The 20720-nt window shown below is 37.8% G+C and overlaps 1 protein-coding gene across 4 annotated transcripts in view; it reads left to right on the top strand.

The window, feature by feature from the left end:
- Positions 1-1109: 1109 nt before the first annotated feature.
- The window catches only part of capzb (capping actin protein of muscle Z-line subunit beta), a 54666-nt gene continuing 35055 nt past the window's right edge, over positions 1110-20720 (top strand). For all 4 annotated transcript variants that reach the window (XM_028807333.2, XM_051930234.1, XM_028807334.2 and 1 more), the window contains exon 1: positions 1110-1269. In XM_028807333.2, the coding sequence (XP_028663166.1) occupies positions 1267-1269 (3 nt within the window). In that variant the 5' untranslated portion in view covers positions 1110-1266. The remainder of the gene's footprint in view (positions 1270-20720) is intronic.

Raw genomic sequence — 20720 nt, 5'->3', positions numbered from 1 at the left:
TATCAGCAAGAGTGAAAGGGAAGGTCTACAGGACGGTAGTGAGACCAGCTATGTTATATGGGTTGGAGATGGTGGCACTGACCAGAAAGCAGGGGACAGAGCTGGAGGTAGCAGAGTAAAGATGCTAAGATTTGTACTGTGTATGACTAGGATGGATAGGATTAGAAATGAGTACATTATAGGGTCAGCTCAAGTTGGACGGTTGGGAGACAAAGTCAGAGGGGCGAGATTGCGTTGGTTTGGACATGTGCAGAGGAGAGATGCTGGGTATATTGGGAGAAGGATGCTAAGGATAGAGTTGCCAGGAAAGAAGAAAAGAGGAAGGCCTAAGCGAAGGTTAATGGATGTGGGGAGAGAGGGCATGCAGGTGAAAGGGTGTAACAGAGCAAGATGCAGAGGACAGAAAGATATGGAAGAAGATGATCCGCTGTGGCAACCCCCAACGGGAGCAACAGAAAGAAGAGGAAGAAAAAGACAGTAGATCAGTTATTAATACAATCAGCTTATGTTTATTATATGATCGGAGATAATCTTGACTTTTGTCTACTATCGTAAATAAGAATAAGTATCTTCTCGTTTGTGTTTTTAAAATGTGACGAGTTTTAGATTATTTAGGCTTTCTTTCTTCCCAGGCTTTAAAACTAAAGCGGTTACAAGTACTTCTACTGTATGATAAATTGTTAGATCATTTTCGTAAAAGAACTTTGTCAAAGATCACCAGCTTATTCCTAAATGTGTGAATGCTTACTTTTTTTCGCACCATAGAACAGTAGTTTTTAACTACTGCGTATTCAACCGCTCAATCTTTCACCGATTATTGTTTCTCAGCTGTCTATTGTACCCGTTCTTTTTCGGTATATCGGATTGCACTTTTCCTTAGTTTTAAATGTACTGTATAGTTCTAAAATAATAATTAAGTTATGATTATAGTAAATGATAAAAATATTTTCTGTTAGGCGATTTAAAATCTTTTCTTTTCCGACGTTCCACGCGCTTTCTCTTCTGCCCCTCCCTCTGCCACACGCCGCCTCTCCATACTTGGCCATGCCCTGGTTGCTGCGTTTTGATTGGTAGTTCAGGGGCTGCAGCAATATGACCCGGATGCGCAATGGCCGCCTCCGCCCGTCCCCTCTTTGCCTCAACCTGTGCTGGAGCAGGAAGTGTTTGAGCAGGCTGGGCAGGGTTTCTTGTGTGGTCTGTCTTCGGGACTGTCGATTAAGAAGTATCCTAACGTTCGGATTTAAGTGACACTCTGAGTCCTGAACAATGGTAAGAGGCAAGACCAAGTTGCGATGGGGACCTGGTTGGGTGGTTCCTTGGTGCGGGACAGGGAAGGGGTGTTGGAAGCGCCGCCAAAATATAGTCGCCTCGCAGCTGCGAAAACAAGAAAAATACAACCTGAGAAAAGGAAACGCCGGTGCAAGTTGGGGCCTTCTTTAGGAGGCATAGGAACGTATGGAGACATATTACTAAACGTGATTGTAGTGATCATACTACGGTGGAATGCAGAGGAGCTGACATGCTCATGTTTGACTCCAGTTACAAACTCGAAATATTAAACTGAGACAAGCAAGGTAATATGCTTGCATAGCTCCGTTTTATTTTCCTGGTCTGAGAACGTTTACATTATTCGGTTAAGTTGCAATATGAAAGGAAACTAGTGTGGTCGAACATTCGATGTGTCTGGTATCTACGCTGTTAGTGAGTTTGATATTCCCAGTTTTTACTTTAGGTCCCAATGTAAATGTTGCATTCTTGCGTATATGCCCCGCTGCTGGACGTGGGCTGAAGTTTTCGTTTTAGGGAGTTGTTAATGTTATTGGGTGATGTAGAAAACTTCTCTTCTTTAGACTTGATCTGCAGGTCTTAAGGTGCTCTTCTCGGAGGGTGGCCCCGCTTTATGAGTCAATTCAAGAGTCAGAAATTGCCCAGTGCAGCAGATGAGGTTTGAACACTTTGCGTTAATGTCGAACTCCGTATTTAAGTTTCTTGACATTGGTATTACAGCCGCAGTGCTTGTTCTTCCACACTGAACCTTATTTGACTTCCTGTGATCGGGTAGCGCACAAGTTTTAAGTTTTTTTTCTTTCTTTCTTTTTTTGAACACCATGATGATCAATTGTGTCTGACCATGTATTTTGTTTTGGGGCAACTTGTGTGTGCATGAAGATCTTGAAAGGAGTTTCTTGTGAATTGTTACAGAACTCGAAAGGCGAGGGGTCTGTCTATAGCTGAAGTTGGAGCAGTGTTTTACATGTTGTCACTAGTGTTACCCGTCTGTATATGACCCAGCGAGGCCTTCTGTTACACATGTGGGATATATTTAGACCAAGGAGTTTTCTAGCTGAGGCAGCAGATCTTTGCGTTCTGCCTTCCTTGGTGCAAGTCAAATAAAAATGGATTGATGAATCGAAATTATTTTTAATGGTTTTTGTTGTTTTGATTGTGCTTAGTTTCATCTAAATATATCCGTGAACCCAGAATCAAATCGGAGTTGTCTGTTTTGGTCTTGAAAGCACTTGCTTAAGGCCAAGCAGGGTTTTCATACTTTACTTTTTGTGACTGTGTGAGGGTCATGATCTGAAATCCAGCTTCGTAGAAAACATTGTTGGTCTACATACATGTGAGATGTAGAAACTGACTTACTTTTGGTGTTTTTGCAGCTTGGTATTCAGTTCTGCTTGTGTTCTTTTCTAAATATCAGTTGAACTCCTCTTAGAAGTTATTGTTATGTTTGTTTTATTAAACTGTGCAAATATCCCACTATGATCAAGTACTACATTTGGAAAATGTTGTGCTAAACTGCTGTTTTGTTGTTTGTTCCTGAGCAATTTGCTTGTTCATTTTAGGTTGCATTTTATGGATGCATAGATTTGGGTTGGTTTAAAAAGCTCAGCCTGCAAACTGGAGCATGTCAATACATATCTTCATTGTGTCTGTCTGTAGGTGTGATTGATACAATCCAGCAGTGTAGTGTTATAACACAGTGTTAAGAATCAACCAGTGATGAACCACTGTGAAGCTGGGATTATATTACGTAATATACATTGTTCTGTTATAGCGCAAGACGACGGACCACCAAAACAACAACTTGGATATTTATGAATATGATTATAGCCTCAAAGCACATATTCTTTTTTTTTCTGTTGTACTAATTTACAGAACACAAATTTAATCTTAGTGCAATTTAAATTATAATTTATTTCACTAATGATCACATTCTGTTTTAACCAGTCAGGATATCACGAAAGTACAGCACTGGAGGGGTGCAAATAAAAGTCTCTCTAGGCCGTGCATTTTGACAAAACACAATTAAAAGATTAATATTCCAGTAATAGGTAACAAGATTATAAAATGCATGGGATGACTGGGGGGATCCTATATCCTATTTACCTTAGGAAAGATGAAATTAAGTAAGTTCCTTTGTAAGTAATCCCGGTACACAAATATTATATTTCCATTTTATTGTGTCAGCTAAATGGCTGTAACAGACCAGAAAACAAATCATGAATACACTCTAAACTCGGCTTTGTTGGAATTTGCCTTTAAAATGATACAAAATTTTATATCATTATGTACTTTTTAAATATAGAATAATTTTAAAACACTTTATTTCAAGCATTACTGAAATTTTCTCTGTTTCACTTCATTAGACTAGAAATCATTCCAGATTTTTATCAGCCTAAGTAATGCTGAAGACAGCACAGCTGTGTCTGAATTGATTGAACATTTCCATGCTTATAGGAATATGGTAGGAGAGTTCACACGATTTGTCTTAAAAAATAAATAAATAGACAAAAGTCAGCATTATCTCCAATCACATATTAATCATAATCTGGTTGTATGACTAACCAATCTACTGTATGTATTATAATATTAGATTGATCCTTGACGTTTTAGATTATATGTATTTATTCAAAATAATTGTTTAATTGTAAAACAAGGTTATTTGCAGAACCTTTTCACTTCATTATTGTAATTGAAATGCATGTTTTTCTCATCAAAAATATAGAAAATTATATTTTAATTGGTAATGTAATTATCAGTTGGCTAGTTGGAAACTACAGTTTTGCTAGAATATCTTGATAAAATTTTGAAACTAATACATATATTCTCTAAAAGATATGGTTTAACTTTGACAGACAAGCATTTGACTTTATATGACAGGTAATTAGAAAGTGCTGAGCCTTTAAAAGACAAAGTAATGCAAGAACAATTTTTTTTCAACCTCCAGAAAACTGTTGTTCACAAGTTTCAGTGTTGTCAGGATTATTGTATATTTCTCAAATTCTTATTCCACCAGTCAGCAAATTCTCTTTAGTTTACAGTGTTAAAAACATGTATAGCTGTTCATGTCCTGCTTCTAGTCTTTCTTGAAGTGAAACAGTATGTTGCTGTTAAGTTTTGTTTGCCTTTTCCATCCATCCATCCATTTTCCAACATGCTCAATCTGAACACAGGGTCACGGGGGTCTGCTGGAGCCAATCCCAACCAACACAGGGCACAAGGCAGGAACCAATCCCGGGCAGGGTGCCAACCCACCACAGGACTTGTTTGCCTTTTCTTATAAGGAATTTGGTTTGTTGTACTTAAAGGAATACTCCTCACAAAAGTATTTTTTTTAATGTGTTTCATACCCTTTGTACATTTTAGTGGTGGCTGAGAAAAAAATTTAATCCCATGTTTTGTTTTTTTTTTTTTTTTTGGAGAAAGTATGTAACAGATCGTATTTAACAAAATCAATAGGTGAATGATGCCGGACATTATCACATGGATATTTATCTCCCTTTACTCATGTCACATAATCTACGTGTCTTTTATACAAGTCACTATGTTAAAATGTGCAAAATTAGTCTATTTATGCTAACAGTGTGTTTAAATAGTTCCTCAATTCTCAGCACATACATAAAGACCCACCCTTTCCCCATTATTCACTGGTCAAGTATCTTTTCTTCAATTCAAAAAAAATCCCTCCCGTGAGTCTTTCGAGTTTCTTGTTGATATATACTGGCTGGTAATTCTGGAGGTAACATTTTATCATTGTATTAGTAAAAAAGCATTATTTTGCACAGATTGAGCTAATAATTGTGTAAAGGATGTGTAGGTTTTTTGGCATGAGTAATACAAGTAACAAGAAAAAATTAAATTTATGGGTTGATTATTCCTTGAATGTTGGGATTAGAAAAACTGCCACATACAACACCTCAGTTTGGGATCTGCTTGTTTCTGTTTCATATAGTGTTGCCACATTGGCCTTGACTGAGTACGTGAGAACTGCATCCATCTCATGAGAGCCAAGACACATGTAGCAAAAATATGCAAAAGTGGCTTTGTAGATGACATCCTCTTGTACTGGGCTTGTGACAATACAGTCTATCTGTAACATGAATCAGTGCTCTTCTAAGTCTTTTAAAATGGGTTTCTCATCTCCAGTGGCTTGCATAATGTGCACATGATTCTTGAACGTTTCCTCGTTAAAGAGTATCTATGTGGCTACTGCCTTCTACTTAAGGGTCTTTGCCTCAGTTTTGGATTAAATTGCCACAGTGTTTTTTTTTTTTTGTTTGTTTGTTTTTGTTGAACGTTCAGTTCTTTCTGAACAAAGCCGGCTTTTTCCGACTATAGGTTGTGGTACTGATAGTCTTCTTGTATAGTCTTTTCAATGCCCATCCTGTCCAAAACCCCCCCCCCCCCCATTTTCCATTAGATGACATAATAAGAATTTTATTTATACGAGGGGGGACCCAAAAATAACCGGAAATAAATAAATAACCTAACAACAACAAAATTCCTTATTTCCGGTTATTTTTGGGTCCCCCCTCGTATACCATAGCATCATGCGCATTTAAACATTTAGTTATAGAAGATGTGGAGCTAAAACATAATAACATTAGAAAAAATACAAAATTAATATTTTGAACTTATTTTAACATGAGGGAGTTTTTAATCACTACATAACTGTTTATTTTTTAAATAAGATATTTAAATTGTAGTGAAAAACTGTATACTATCAAACCTAAAAATGTTTATATTCTACATATGACCTAACCAAATTAAAATGTGCTGTGATAGTAAGTAATTGATAATACAGTATTACACCTGTAGCTGAACCGAAATGTTACTAGATTTCACACTTATTGCCAAAAGAAAACAATGACGAAAATACTGCACTCTTGTGCTGAGGTTTGTGGCTTTAATTGCACTGACCACACTGTCTGCAGTTTTACAGACCAACATGCTCTTTTGCATTTCCCGTGCAGCAAACACATCTTTCAGGCTATGATTTGTGATGTCTTCTTTGTGGATATTATGAAAGAACATGGTTCCCAAGCATCTCTTTGTCAAGTTCCAGTCTTACTAAATGTAGGAAAGGGTCTAGGATAGCGCCTCCCAACCTTTTTGGTGTCCTGATCCATTTGTTTGTTTGTTTTTTTTTTTTAACAAGCCATTGTGTTTGCCACCCATGTGGGGACCAGTGAGGAGACCACGGCCCACAGGTTGGGAAACTCTGGTCTAGGATCTGTGATTGCAGAGAAGTACTCCAACTATTTTTGTGTGTTGCCTCCACCCACCAAAATAGCATTTTCTTAAAGGCATGTTTTATCTCTTCTAAAGAGTGACAACTTTTATTATTATTAAATGTTTTTATCAACTTTTTTTGATGTGGTATAATGTCTTTGGTGAGGTGTTTGGATCAGCTATAAAAAGCCTGTATCACTATGATGATTAGTTTGTGTAGGAATTAACATAAGGGAATTCTACTGCAATGCACTTGTCCTTTTGCAAATCATCGAGTTTGACTAATAGTAGGGATGCACCGATACCACTTTTTTGGAAAACAAGTACGAGTACTTGCATTTCAGTACTCGCCGATACCGAGTACTTAATAAAAACATGATTTAAATTTACAGGTAACAGCTTTAGTCATATAATTTAACAAAAAAAACAAGAAACTCTCGTCTATCCACTGGGAGGTTAGGCTAATTAGCGACACGGGCCTAACACTGCTTGTCCAAATATCCGTGGTGAAACTAAACGCAGAGGAGGCTTGCAGTAGGCTGTGGATATGTTTTTTCATGGAGTCGTGTAGTTTAGGCAACTCCGTGTCAGTCATGTAGCGGCGGCTTGGGACATCATATCTGGGCTCCAGAACATGGAGGAGACGCAGGAATCCCACATTTTCTACCTCCGAGAGTGGCTGGTCACTCAATGCAATGTACTCGATAATTGCCTGTGTTATTTTCATAGCATGTGGATTGTCTCTGGACATTTTCTCTCGTCTTGCAAGAGTTTGCTGCAGCGTGGGTTGTGTTGGTTTAGAAGCGTGGGTAAACTCTTTGTACTCGTTGTCGTGTTGGGATTTTAGGTGCTTGATTAAATTACTTGTGTTAAATGCGCTACCTTTTGAGCCTCCTCTGGACAATTTCGCTGAGCACAATTTGCAATCCGCCTTTGTTTTGTCGTCTTCATTCACTTTGAAATAGTTCCACATGGCTGACATGCCTCGCCTTCCCCCCTCCTCTGAGCTGCAGCCGGAGCCTGGGGGCGGGCACTCGGCGCCTGTGATTAACCCCTTACACGCAGCTCAAACATAGACATTTCTCAGACCGTGGTATCGGTCCCCGGTATCGGGGGACTTTTAACGAGTACGAGTACTTTAGAAAATGTGGTATCGAGGCCGATACCAGATACCCGTTTCGGTATCGGTGCATCCCTAACTAATAGTATTGCATGACACTAAAGTGTTAGAACAAAAGTTTATTTTTTTCTTTCAAAATTGCTGCAAGGTTTCTGCATTGTTGGCAAAAACACTTTGATTCTGTTTGTATCTGAAATTACACAAATGTCAGACTTGATATGTGTCTTTGATTCCAGAGCATAATATTCATTCAGGTCAATGCCAATCGATCCCCCATTATTTGAGTTGTTTGCCCATTTCTGAGTAAAGTTCTTCTTGTCACCACTCTTGTTTCCTGTATCCTTTCAACTAGTACAAAGCTCTCACTTTTAAAGTTCTCTGTACATTCAGAGGCCTTTAAGTACCTTTAAACCCAATCACACAATCTTTGGAGATGTCACAGTCTCTTTGGAGTGTGTGCTAAAAAATCCTCTTTGGTTTTTGCATTATGTTGCTTTTTCAAAATTACATTTGTAAGAGATTTATAAGCATTGCAGTAGCAAACTTAATTCATGATTGTGCTATTTTCTTGTTATTGTAGACACTTTACGTTTTATTGGGTCAGTATTGTCACATGTGCAGAGTACTGTAAAATTCTTACTTGCATGTACTAATCAACATGCCACACGTCACTACTGTCTGGTGCAGTCATCGTTGAGTTCTGTCTTTTAATTTTCCTTACCAATATCCCATGCATCAGCTTAACAAAATGGTCTACATTAGTTCAGTGCAATGTTATGGAAGCAAAACAAATGGTATTAAGCAGTAAGCACATCTTATCTTTGCTTTCTTTGGCAGTATGATCATAGCAGTTGAATTCTATGTATTTGAACCTCTAGAATTCCTGTTGATCTTTAAACTGTATACCATGAACCACAAAGCAAAGCCGAAGGCAGAATTGACCGACTAAGATCAGACTAATACCTTTCACTGAGGATCTGTTCACAACTTTTTTTAAAACATGGTAGGAGCTAATAAATAACATTTTAGAATAAGCTTCCATTTTGGGGAAAAGGATACCCTTCCTTTCTTGTTCCCTGTATAGAGTAACTTTGGTTGCTGGCTTTTCTCTCTTTCTCTTGGGTGGGGGTGGAGTTTTGCTTTGATTTGTTAAGTTTGACTTGTCTATACGGAATGTTCTCTATTTCTAATTAAAATCAATGAAATGTATTAAAAAAAGCAAAGAAACAAGAATTTTACAAAAAGGTATTAGAATTAATATTGTTACAGGACTGACAAATATGCAACATGTCATCACTCTCCAGTGCCATGGGTAAGTAGATGCAGAAATATTTCTAAAGAGTATAGCAAGTTTTATATTTGAAAATGTTCTATATTTTTGGTGGATGTCTGAAATATTTCTAAATATTCAAAAGGTATGTTTAAATATAACACTTATAAAAGTCATAAAACCATTAGGAAACCAGAACCCCTGTCACTTCAGAAATTTTTATGATTAGTAGTTATTAGTAGTAATACTAAATACGTTAAAGGGGAAAAAGCTGTGAATTTATCATTTTAATACTTTTTCCTTTTAAGTAGATGTAGAACCACTCTTTCCACACAAATATCAAGATTTATAAGAGAGAACTTGATGGGAGAAAATGTGGATATTTACAGCAACTCTGACTCTTCTATATGCAACATTTCAGAGAAACTGGGAAGTGAAGGCATCCCCTAAATGAAGTAGCAAAATGCAGCCAAATCAACTACATGATGACTCTTGTATATAATAATTCATATCCCAGATAGGGCTGCAACTAATAATTATTTTGGCAGTCAACAACAACAACAACATTTATTTATATAGCACATTTTCATACAAAAAGTAGCTCAAAGTGCTTTACATAATGAAGAAAAGAAGAATAAAAGACAAAAAAGAAATTAAAATAAGACAACCTTAGTTAACATAATAAGGAGTAAGGTCCGATGGCCAGGGTGGACAGAAAAAACAAAAAAAAACTCCAGAAAGCTGGAGAAAAAAATAAAATCTGTAGGGGTTCCAGGCCACGAGACCGCCCAGTCCCCTTTGGGCATTCTACCTAACATAAATGAAATAGTCCTCTTTGTAGTTAGGGTTCTCACGGAGTCACTTGATGCTGATGGTTATACAGACTTCTGGCTTTTAATCCATCCATCATTGTTGGAACATCATGGTGCTTTGGGTAGATGGTGCCACCACCAATAGGACACCGGAAAAGGAAACAGAAGAGAGAGTAGGGGTTAGTACAAATTTTGAATGAATAGTTATTAGAATGAATTGGATATACAGAGTGTCAGGGTTAAATTACAGTGAAGTTATGAGAAGGCCATGTTAAAGTAATGTGTTTTCAGTAGTTTTTTAAAGTGCTCCACTGTATTAGCCTGGCGAATTCCTACTGGCAGGCTATTCCAGATTTTAGGTGCATAACAGTAGAAGGCCGCCTCACCACTTCTTTTAAGTCGACTAATCGTTCAAATTTTTTTTTCGATTAGTCACGATAATTTCATGCCTGACTATTTTGAAGCCTGCGACCTGTGGTTGCACATCCTCTTCTGGGTTCCAGTGCATTTCTTGCCTCATCTGCTCATGTCTGTCCACCTGTGAATGTCACCCTGATGTCTGTGCATTAACACGATTAAAGTTAATAATAAATTAAAATAACAACCAGTGAAACATAAATATGAAAATAATCAGATGTTTTATATTAGTGTGACCATCACAAAAAATACATTAAATAATACAAACTAAAGCGCACATAGTCTTTAACCCCTTCACCGCCCTCTGCCGGATATATCCGGCACCGTTGTTTTAATGCTAACGCCATACTGCCGGAATTATCCGGCACATTTGCCTGTGGTTATATGAATGCCTGGCAAGTAGTATAACTGACGGTTTGGCGTGGGTATTATTACTACGTTGTATTTCGACAAGTCTGTGGTTGTTTTGGCCGGTCATGTGACGTGATTCGCATGTAACAGCTGTGAATATGGCGAAACGTAAACTGACTTCAAGTGAGGCTTTGCAGGCGATTTTGGACAGTTCTGATCATGATTGTAGCAGTTCTGAAGAAGATTTTAGTGACAGTGATGAGCAGCAACGTGCGCTGCATGATATTGTGAATGAAGACGCATCGGATGACGGCGCTGAGTGGGTGTATCCCCAGCATCTCAGCTGGGCTGCTGCCCGTGGTGAACTACCTTTTCTGCATTCGTTTGAGGGAACGTGTGGCTTTATTGTTGATGTAAACAATTACACTGCTGAGCAGTTTTATGAGCTGTTTGTGTCACCTGATTTGATTAGACATTTTGTTCATCAGACAAATCTGTATGCAGCACAGTTTATTGAGAAAAATCCCAATTTACCTCCACATTCCCGTGTTCGTGCTTGGTTTGACACTGATGAAAACGAAATGAAAAAATTCATTGGGATTTTGATGTTGATGGGAATAATCAGAAAACCAGATATTGAGATGTACTGGTCTACAGATCCTATGTATGCAACACCTATTTTTGCAGCTGTCATGACACGTAACCGATTCTCTTTGCTGCTGAAATTCTTTCATTTGAATGACAACAGAAACGAGCCAGATAAGAAAGATCCAAACCGCGACCACTTGTTCAAGCTACGTCCTTTGATTGATCATTTATTTGAAGCATTTCAGTTGCCCTACATGCCAGGACCGTCAGTTGCAGTTGATGAAAGTTTATTGTCGTGGAAGGGCCGCTTACAGTTTCGACAGTATCTACCATTGAAAAGGGCACGGTTTGGTATCAAGATGTTTTGCTTAGCTGAGAATTCAGGTTACATTTATAGATTTCGTGTATACACTGGCAACTTGCACAACATTTAGTGGTCAATACTGCTTGAATAAATGTAAAAAATGTAAAAAAAATGTAAAAAAGTAAAAAAACAAAAATTGTTCAGATTTCGCCTGGCGTGGGGAATATTTAGGGAGTTGGCGGTTAAAGGGTTAAACAAAAAAATTGCATTTAACTTAACCAAAAATGGCCACTGGTGTGTCTTAAAGTCCAAAAGTTGAAATAATGCTTCAATTCAAATAAAATGAAACACTAATGTACAGTTTTTAAAATATTTAGTTCATATATTCCTGATTGCAGTGCAGGAGCATGAGCATTTCGACATGCTCTGGTGTGAGGCTGGCTCTCTTCTTTGAGACAGTGTTCCCAGCTGTTGAGAAGAGATGCTCAGCAGGAGTAGAGGTAGCAGGAATACAAAAGAATAATGTTGCAGACAAAGATATTTTAATCATCACACTCTGAAGGAAAAGTGTTGTAGTGTTATCACATAATGTACGATATTATGCCAAAATAAAAAAATAACGGACTAAAATATGTAACAAACTAATTACTGATATACTCCAAAACACAAGTTACCTAATGTTAGTTAGAGATGGTTTACTATTCGTATGAACTCAAATATATGAAAAAAGAAGAAAAAAAAAAAACTAGGATGGCTCAGCTACTCCTATTCACTCGTTTACTATAGCTCCAAACACGTTAACAAACATAACTGAAATTATGTTCACTTAACCCTTAAACCGCCAGAACTGGCTAAAGTTGTTTCTCAGTGCAATTTGCCAGCATGCCGGAGCCGAGTATATTCGGTGATGTATATTCATTGAACCCCACAATCGGCTATATTTACTTCACAAACCAATTTGCCAGCACGCCGGACGTGATTAGTCAAAGCCATATATTCGTTGAGCCGCCAGCTCACGACCACTGCCGGCCCTAGCTGAACTGCAGCCCCACTATCTCTGGGATTTAGCCACTGCATTAGACGAGCCTGCAGGCATCAGCGCTTACCTCTGTGTGTTTGCGTGCAGCCAGTTCAAGCGCAGTTGGCTCGGTGATTTACTGAATTTCACCAATGACTTCAGTTGCACCTTGAACATATAATAATGGATTGTTGCAGTAGTTTTTTTAAATAGTTTTTACAGTTCATTTGCAGTGTGTAAAATGATCAGTGTTGCAGTAATTGTGATGCTCTTTGCATGAAAAAAAATGTGTTCCATTAAAATTTCACATTTTCTTTGTGAATTGTGACGTTTACTTAAAAAGTGCAGCTAAAAAGTATTTGGCGTCCAGGGGTGCATCAACACCCAAGTATGTGTCGGTTTAAGGGTTAACTATCATTGTCGAAACTTTGATATGCACATTATAGTGCAAACATCAATGTTAACACGTGACAGTAACTTTACTCGCTAAAACTTACCTCTCGAGATGGCAGCATCACAGCTCCAGGATGCTTGTGTTTCAGATGCTCATGCATCGCGGTGGTGCTGCCGTGAAAAGAAAGCTCCGCTTTGCATAATCTGCATTCAACTTTTTTTTTCTTTTTCGGTAAAGTGCTCCCACACTTTAGAAAGTTTCTGTCTCAATTTTTTTCCATCTCCTTTCCCCTCCTCTATGCGACTCGCCATTGCAACTGTTTACTTTCCTGTACATTCTTCTTCTCCTCAGACGTTCTTCTTCGTTGGCAGAACTGTGTGTAGTCTTGACAAACATTAACAAACGATACTGCCCTTAGACATGTAGTGCATTGCAGTTACAAAAACCAATATGGTTCTTTATGACTGGAGCCTCTGTTGAAGGTTCTGTGTATGATGCGTCGACAATAAAAAAAAAAAAAAAAAAAAATCCGTGTCAACGATTTTTTTGTAGTCTGTCGTCGATTACGTCGACTAATCGTTGCAGCCTTAATCACAGTCGTCATTGTAATGTGTTTTGACATGACAAACATTAAGCCTTAAATGATGAATATAATATACATATTATTTTAGATTCCTCTTAAGAGAGCCGATGCTGCATACCTGCACTGAAGAACTGTATTTTTTTCTTTTATATAGCCTATATATCATCTGTTGTCTATTCTCAGGGAATTGGCTGACAGGTTAGGAACAAGGTACTAAATTCAGTTTTAATTTTTTATGGGATGAGTATACAAATATAAAGCATAACAGCAGGTTTTTGCCAGCATAAAAAGGCAATTTGCAATAGTGTCCAGCTTTACTAATGTATTGGGTACACTTTACAGCAAGAACGGCACTTGTAGAGAATGAAACTGCTTTTGTTAGGTGTAAGCAATTACATCCTGTTAACGCACAAGTTCTCTGTGATGCCCAGATAAGACTGAGAAACATTGTGGCTAGTGGACATAACCCTTGATTTATTTTGAGACAAAGTAGCTTTGGCTGATGTGATGGTGCTGTGTTTGGTGACTGGCTTGTTGGTAAGGTGACTGTGGCCCATATTATTCATGGTAAAAGCAATCCTTTCATTAAGTGCTCCAGATGATATTGGTTACCTGATCAGATGCTGGTACTTTATGCCTTTCTGAGCCTAAGTGTGCAGAGGAGAGTTGGTGCAATGCTTCGCATGTTCTTAGTGCACTCAGTTGTGAAGCACATCATGATGCATAAGGAGGGAGACTGCTCTACCTGTCAATAAATCCGCTGTGTAGTGATTGCGCATGTAGGGTTCAATTAGTATAGTCCATATATGGTTGTTTCAGGGTGACAACTAAGCGGACTTTGCAGGACATTCATATTGTACAAGATGATTGTAATTTACAGTATAAAAGTAAATTGTGTAGAAATGTGCATATACCAGGATTTTTTTATTTTTTTGGTTTACGCATTTTCCTGTTTTTTTGGTGTAAGCATATCTTCATGCCTGATTTCTCAAAAACTTACTTAAATCCTTGTTCATTTTATCCATCCTGTATCTGCACAGATTTTTCCTTCCTAGATAGAGTTAGGTTAGTTTGTATTTCTGCTTTGGCCTTGTGTGAGTGGACCCTGCATTAGATTGGCACCTCGTCCATAACTGCTTCTGGTTTTGAGCATCCTGCTGCATGGATATGTTCCAGACCTTTATAACTCTAAAATGGATTAAGTGGGTTTGAGAGTATTTCATTAATTGTTTTATATAGCACACTTCAAAAAGTGGAGATTCTAGTGTTGCCACAAACAGCAGAAATTCGTTTATATTGTTTAATATCATTATTGTAGATATAGTAGCACAGCCTAGTGGTGTGCGATATGTATCATCAATGATAATATCTTAATTGTTGGTTTAACAATGTGCAAGTTATTAGCGGGTATTTACTTTACAAAAAGCAATGAAATAAATGCCTTGAGAGTACATGCACTTACTGTGTCATGTAGCCTAGTCTCTCAGGTCCAGATATGTATTCTTGTTTTATTAGGTTAATTGATATTGGGGGCAACCCATTTAAAAAGTCTGTAGTGAATAGCAGTGAAATCCTGCACTGCCAAGATTTACACACATAGGGACTCTTCCTAAACATCCCCGTAATAACCCTAACCCCCAACCAAAAAAAAAAAAAAAAACTTCCTGAACCTTGAAGTTGAAACTGGGTTTAGGAAGAGAGCCAAAAAACATAAATACTTGACATTGAGATAAAATAAAAAACTAAAATTGATGTTATTAGTACAGGAGCTGCATAGCACAAGGTAACTGAAGCTTAATAATTTGTACATTTTAATGAGCACTGTGATAGGAGAAACACGTTTGAGAAGTGCTTCTGTCTGCTACGATAGCTTTCTGACATCTTGACTATTGCATGAGTATACTGTATGTCATAATAGTGAACACAGTCTAGATAAGCATTGTGGTCTATGAATATACCATGTGTTAAAATACTGTTACTATTCTGACATGGTGTTGGTTGCTTTACCAATTAGACAGTAATGCTAATTCCTTTAGTTGTGCTGTGGAATGGTGCATGCTGTTCAGCCTCCTGTGTGCTTCTACTGATGTCGTTAGGCAGATTTGTTGATTTGGTTGTGCTCAGTACTGAAATCTACATTTTGTTTATCTCAGGTGTCTTAACAAAAGTCCTTTCACCTCCTTTTGACTGGGTGTGACACATCATTTATGTCAAATACATATTTTGCAATTCATATATTTTCACAAACATAGCAGTTTAGTAATCAGAAGCTTGCCCTCTGTCCAATTAAATTAACAAGAGCACCTCTGTTCTTTGCAGTTCAAATACTTTGAGTGCCTCTTTCACGAGCCATCTAATTGTTCTCTCTTGGTTGTCTCCAAACATATCTGATATAGCCAGACTACATGTAGCCTAGTAGGATAGACTACTGTATTTGCACATTGAGAGTGCATGCAGTGTGATAGTGTAGGTGTACATGGTCATCACTCCACAAGCTAAGCTAGCATAGCCACTTAAAAATGAGTGAAAAGACAGTGCAAGGCACAATACAGACACCACCAGCCTCACAGTCTATTGCATTAGATTGCTTGATGTGAATTATCCTCCTTTACATGTCGGTGGTTTGGCTTTGAAAAGACAGCTGTTGCTTAAAACATGGCAATATGCAAACTATTTTAGAAATCTGTTGCCATTAAAGATAGTTTGAGAACTAACTTTTCTCTTGCCATTTTCAAACTAACCAATGCACAGAATATGATGAATATGAAAAGCCTTGGGAGTCAGCTGTCCACCATACTCAGCCCAAAAATTATATTTTGTAAATGCCATCTTTCCCCATGTAGTCTGTGGTGGTGGTCGAGGGGAAAAAATGTTAGTCTTGTGTTTTCATAGAGAAATTAAATATTGATTTTTTTCAAACTCAACAATGTCAATAAGTGATCAATGCTGAACAGTGCCAAAGGATGTGTAAAACATCCATGGAAGAAGGAAAAAAAAATGCAACGTACAGTAATCCCTTCTCCATCGCGGGGGTTGCATTCCAGAGCTCCCCGCGAAAGGTGAAAATCCACGAAGTAAAAACCATATGTTTATATGGTTATTTTTATATTGTCACGCTTGGGTCACAGATTTGCACAGAAAACACAGGAGTTTATAGAGAGACAGGAACTTTATTCAAACACTGCAAACAATTATTTGTCTCTTTTTCAAAAGTTAAACGTGCTCCATGACAAGACAGAGATGACAGTTCCATCTCACAATTAAAAGAATGCAACCATATCGTCCTCTTCAAAGGAGTGCCCGTCAGGAGCAGAGAATGTCAGGGAGAGAGAGAGAGAAAAGCAAACAATCAAAAACCGATAGGTGCTGGTTGAGCTTTTAAGTATGCGAAGCACCGTGCGGGAAGCATATCGCTTGACAAAGCAGCCGCAAGTTAGCCCAGCAAGGAAGGGAGCAATGTGAAGGTAGTCTTTAATCATTTTTTAGACAAGCGTCCGTATCCTCTAGGGGTGCGAACAGCCCCCCTGCTCACACCCCCTCCATCAGAAGCAGAGAATGTTGGAGCAAGAGAGAGAAAAGCAAATAATCAAAAATCAGTAGGTGCTGTTTGGGCTTTTAAGTATGTGAAGCACCGTGCGGGAAGCATATTGCGCAAAAAACCAGCCACAAGTAAGCCCAGCAAGGAAGGGAGCAATGTGAAGGTAGTCTTTCAGTGTTTTTTGAGGAGCGTCCGTATCCTCTAGGAGTTTTATTTAATACGTGCTCTGATTGGGTAGCTTCTCAGCCATCTGCCAATAGCGTCCCTTGTATGAAATCAACTGGGCAAACCAACTGAGGAAGCATGTACCAGAAATTAAAATACCCATTGTCCGCTGAAACCCACGAACCAGCAAAAAATCCGCGATGTATATTTAAATATGCTTACATATAAAATCCGCAATAGAGTGAAGCCGCGAAAGTCGAAACGCGATATAGTGAGGGATTACTGTAATTAGTGTTGCATAATCCATGTCCAATATCTATTTGTGTGGTCAAAACATACAAAATGTGTACGTCACTCCCACAATGCTGTGTAATTGAATGAAAGACAGGTTTCTTTACCAGTGAACAAGTCGGGGACACAGATATTCACTTCAAATGCATCTTTTATTCTAATGCATAGCATTGTGAGAACAACGTCACTGATTTGTAAAGTAAGTTAAAATTAACTGAAAGTTATCAATTTAAGTTATCTGCAATCTAACATTGTTTAACTTGTTTATTATGTGAACAAATGTATCGGTACCCTTACAGCTCATTGGAAAAAGTAAGCCTTGTGAAAAGTGATTAAATAAAAAGCAGTTGACCCATGTACAGTATACCTGCATGCCTTTGATAGGTCTTTGAGTAAAGCAAATCGGGTTCAAAAAGAGATGTATTGCTCATTCTACAAAGATCTTCTAGAGTGCAATTGACCCCAGAATGGGCAGAAGGATAGTGAGAATGATAGCCAAAAAGCCAAGGAGAACTTCCGAAGAGATACAAGATACAACCCCAAAGTTAAGGTCTACCAGTGTCTGATAGCATCATCCGTTGCTTTTTGAATGACAGTGGCCTCAATGGCAGAAGACCCAGGAAAACTCCACTGTTGAAAGATAAACATAAAGAGTGGCCCAAACTAAAAAAAAAAACAAAAAAAAAAAAAAACCTTGTTGCTCTTTGGCAGTGAAGTATGCTAAGTTATGGTTAATAGTAAATATGAATGTTTCAGACCTTAGTAAGTCTGCTACAAATTTGTTCAACGTTTCATGGCCATGCTCTTGTTTTGTGAACAGCTTGTTCTGAAATTGGACCACACAATGTTCTTATGTATAGGAATACAGTATTTTTGTTATTGGTAGATCAGTGGTCTCCTCCTCCTTGAATTATAAATTGGCAGAATATAATCTTTTGAAATGTGTTCTCTTTTCAGATGCTGCCAAACTGTAAGCATGTTCTTAAAAAAAAAAAAAAAAACTAGTTATATTCTCTCTGTCAAGTCAAGTTGGGGAGCATGCACTGGTACAGTGCATTGCCGCACCCGCCACACAACGAAACAACTCAGGATCCTGGTTGGCAACCCACCAGGCAGACACACAGTCTAGTCCCACCCTCTGGAAACGACCCTCTATCTGCTGCAGCCAGGTGTTATGTGGGTGACCTCTTGGCCTGGTCCAGCCACTCGGGTCCCCAACAATGATGATCTTACGAGCTGGATCACCTTCAGGGAAACGTGCCGTAACTGACACTCCCTCACAATGCAGGCAATGTGCCTTATTCGGGAATCCATGAGCAACCGCTCATTCAACACAAAGTCAAACCAACGGTACCCAAGGATTTTCCGGAGAGACACAGTACCAAAGAAGTCCAGTCTTTGTCCCAGGTGACTGGATATGCACCATGGCTTTTTTTTTTTCTTTCTAATTTTCATTCTACCAGACAGTAAGCATATTATTCAGAATTTTGGCTTTCCTGCAAGTGTCAGGTTTTTACTGTGAAGAGGAGACTGTGCTGCAGGTTGGACGGGGCAAGGGGCAGTAAGAAAACCATTCTTTTAAAGATAAGATAGGGCCTTTGAAATACCGGCTGTGAAGTCTTATGGACTGTTGAATCAGAATTTTAAATGTTCAGTTCAACACTTTGTATGCCATCGGGTTGGTGAAAGAATTGTTCCTCAGTGTGTGACACAGACTGTCAAACATGGAAGAGAACATGTAATGGTCCGGGGTTCTTTTGCTGAAGGTAGAGTTGGTGGCTTGCATGGTGATTGGCATTCTGAATCAAAAGGGTTACCACAGTTTGGCTGTTATGTCAGCAAAAGATGGGCTAATGTTAATTAATCAAAAATATTTAATAAATATTTGTACACTTAATGATTCCTTGACTTTTTTTGTCAGGTTATTTGTTCTCTGTCTTGATTTAATTGAAAAGTGAAGTTCTTAACCTGCATGCATTTCCATAAAAACTGAGATGCTCTAAAACTTTGGACCAGTAGTGTAGACACTGATAAATTTTTGATATGAAATTTTTGATCAATTTCTTTCCCCACATAAATGGTACATGACACTTGGGTTACACGTATGTGAGTTCACAGTTTAATATGTCACCAATTAAAAACTGTTTGCCACTAACTAGTCTGGCTATGAATACTACATACTTTCATTTTCTGGATGGTGATGGAGGGATAAGGTAGTTTGTTACTTGGTTTTAAGGCAATGAAAAATGCTTTCTTCAGACATCTATTTTCATAAATATCCTTTATGAAAGGAGCATACATCCACACACAGCAGGGCCTTGCAGTCTGCTGATGTGCAGTTTCCCTGTACCAGACTGATTCATCTAGTTGGTGTGCTCTAAATTGTGAAACTATAGAAGTTAGTGAGTACCATCTTTTTTCATACACAGTCCAGTTTGGGTGCTGCTGTTGGCCTAATTTCATAGTTTAACAGTGTTTAGGTCTACTGTGATGTTTGATTTCATAATGACCATTTAATCAACTGAAGTAACTCAAAAAATATTTATTGTGCAAAATAAATAAGAACTAAAAAAAAAAAAAAAAGTAATCATATATCGAACTTGCCTTTTAAGATATAGAATCATTGAAAATGTGTACTGTATAGACTATACAGTAATCAAGACTAACAATAAAAAAATAAGCATTCAAAAAGATATTCTTTCCAATAGCTTTGGTTCCCCATTGAACAAAAACGAATAAGCCTAACTAGACTTTAATATTGCCTTTCAAAATATATTTGTGAACATGAATAGAAATTATATTAAGACAATCCAATAAATATGTACATTTACATTGAGTATTGCCTTGGTAGATGTTATTCAAACAAGCCATAAAATCTATCCTACCCAAGAAGGCTTTCCAACTTCTCAGTTGTCACACTACTGAACTTAAGTGATCTGAAAAGCATACTTTTATATTTTCAAATGAGAAAAGCGCTATATAAATGTAATGAATAATAATAATAAAATCCTTCCTGTAGAAATCAGAACTGAATGACAATTAAAAAGATATTCAAATGAAGAAATATAATTATTTGTGTGAAATGCATCTTCCATTTCTTTCTAACCTTGAAGATATATATCAATTTAATATACATGAATCCAAAGATGCAAAGGTAATGCTAACTGTTGCCTACTGCTGATTTCAAAAAAGTTGGAGAAAGCTTATGAATAAATAAACTCTTATGTATAAATTCTGTGATGCCCCCTTTCCTTGGTCTCCTTACCATGTGCTTATTTTGCTTACTGGTTAACCAATGGGTGCCTGATTATAATTAGGTTTGTCAAAAGTATCAAAATACCAAGTATCAT

Source organism: Erpetoichthys calabaricus, chromosome 8 (assembly GCF_900747795.2).
Source record: "Erpetoichthys calabaricus chromosome 8, fErpCal1.3, whole genome shotgun sequence".
Taxonomy (NCBI): domain Eukaryota; kingdom Metazoa; phylum Chordata; class Cladistia; order Polypteriformes; family Polypteridae; genus Erpetoichthys; species Erpetoichthys calabaricus.
Note: the sequence above shows the minus strand (reverse complement) of the source record. Positions and strands in the feature narration are given on the sequence as shown.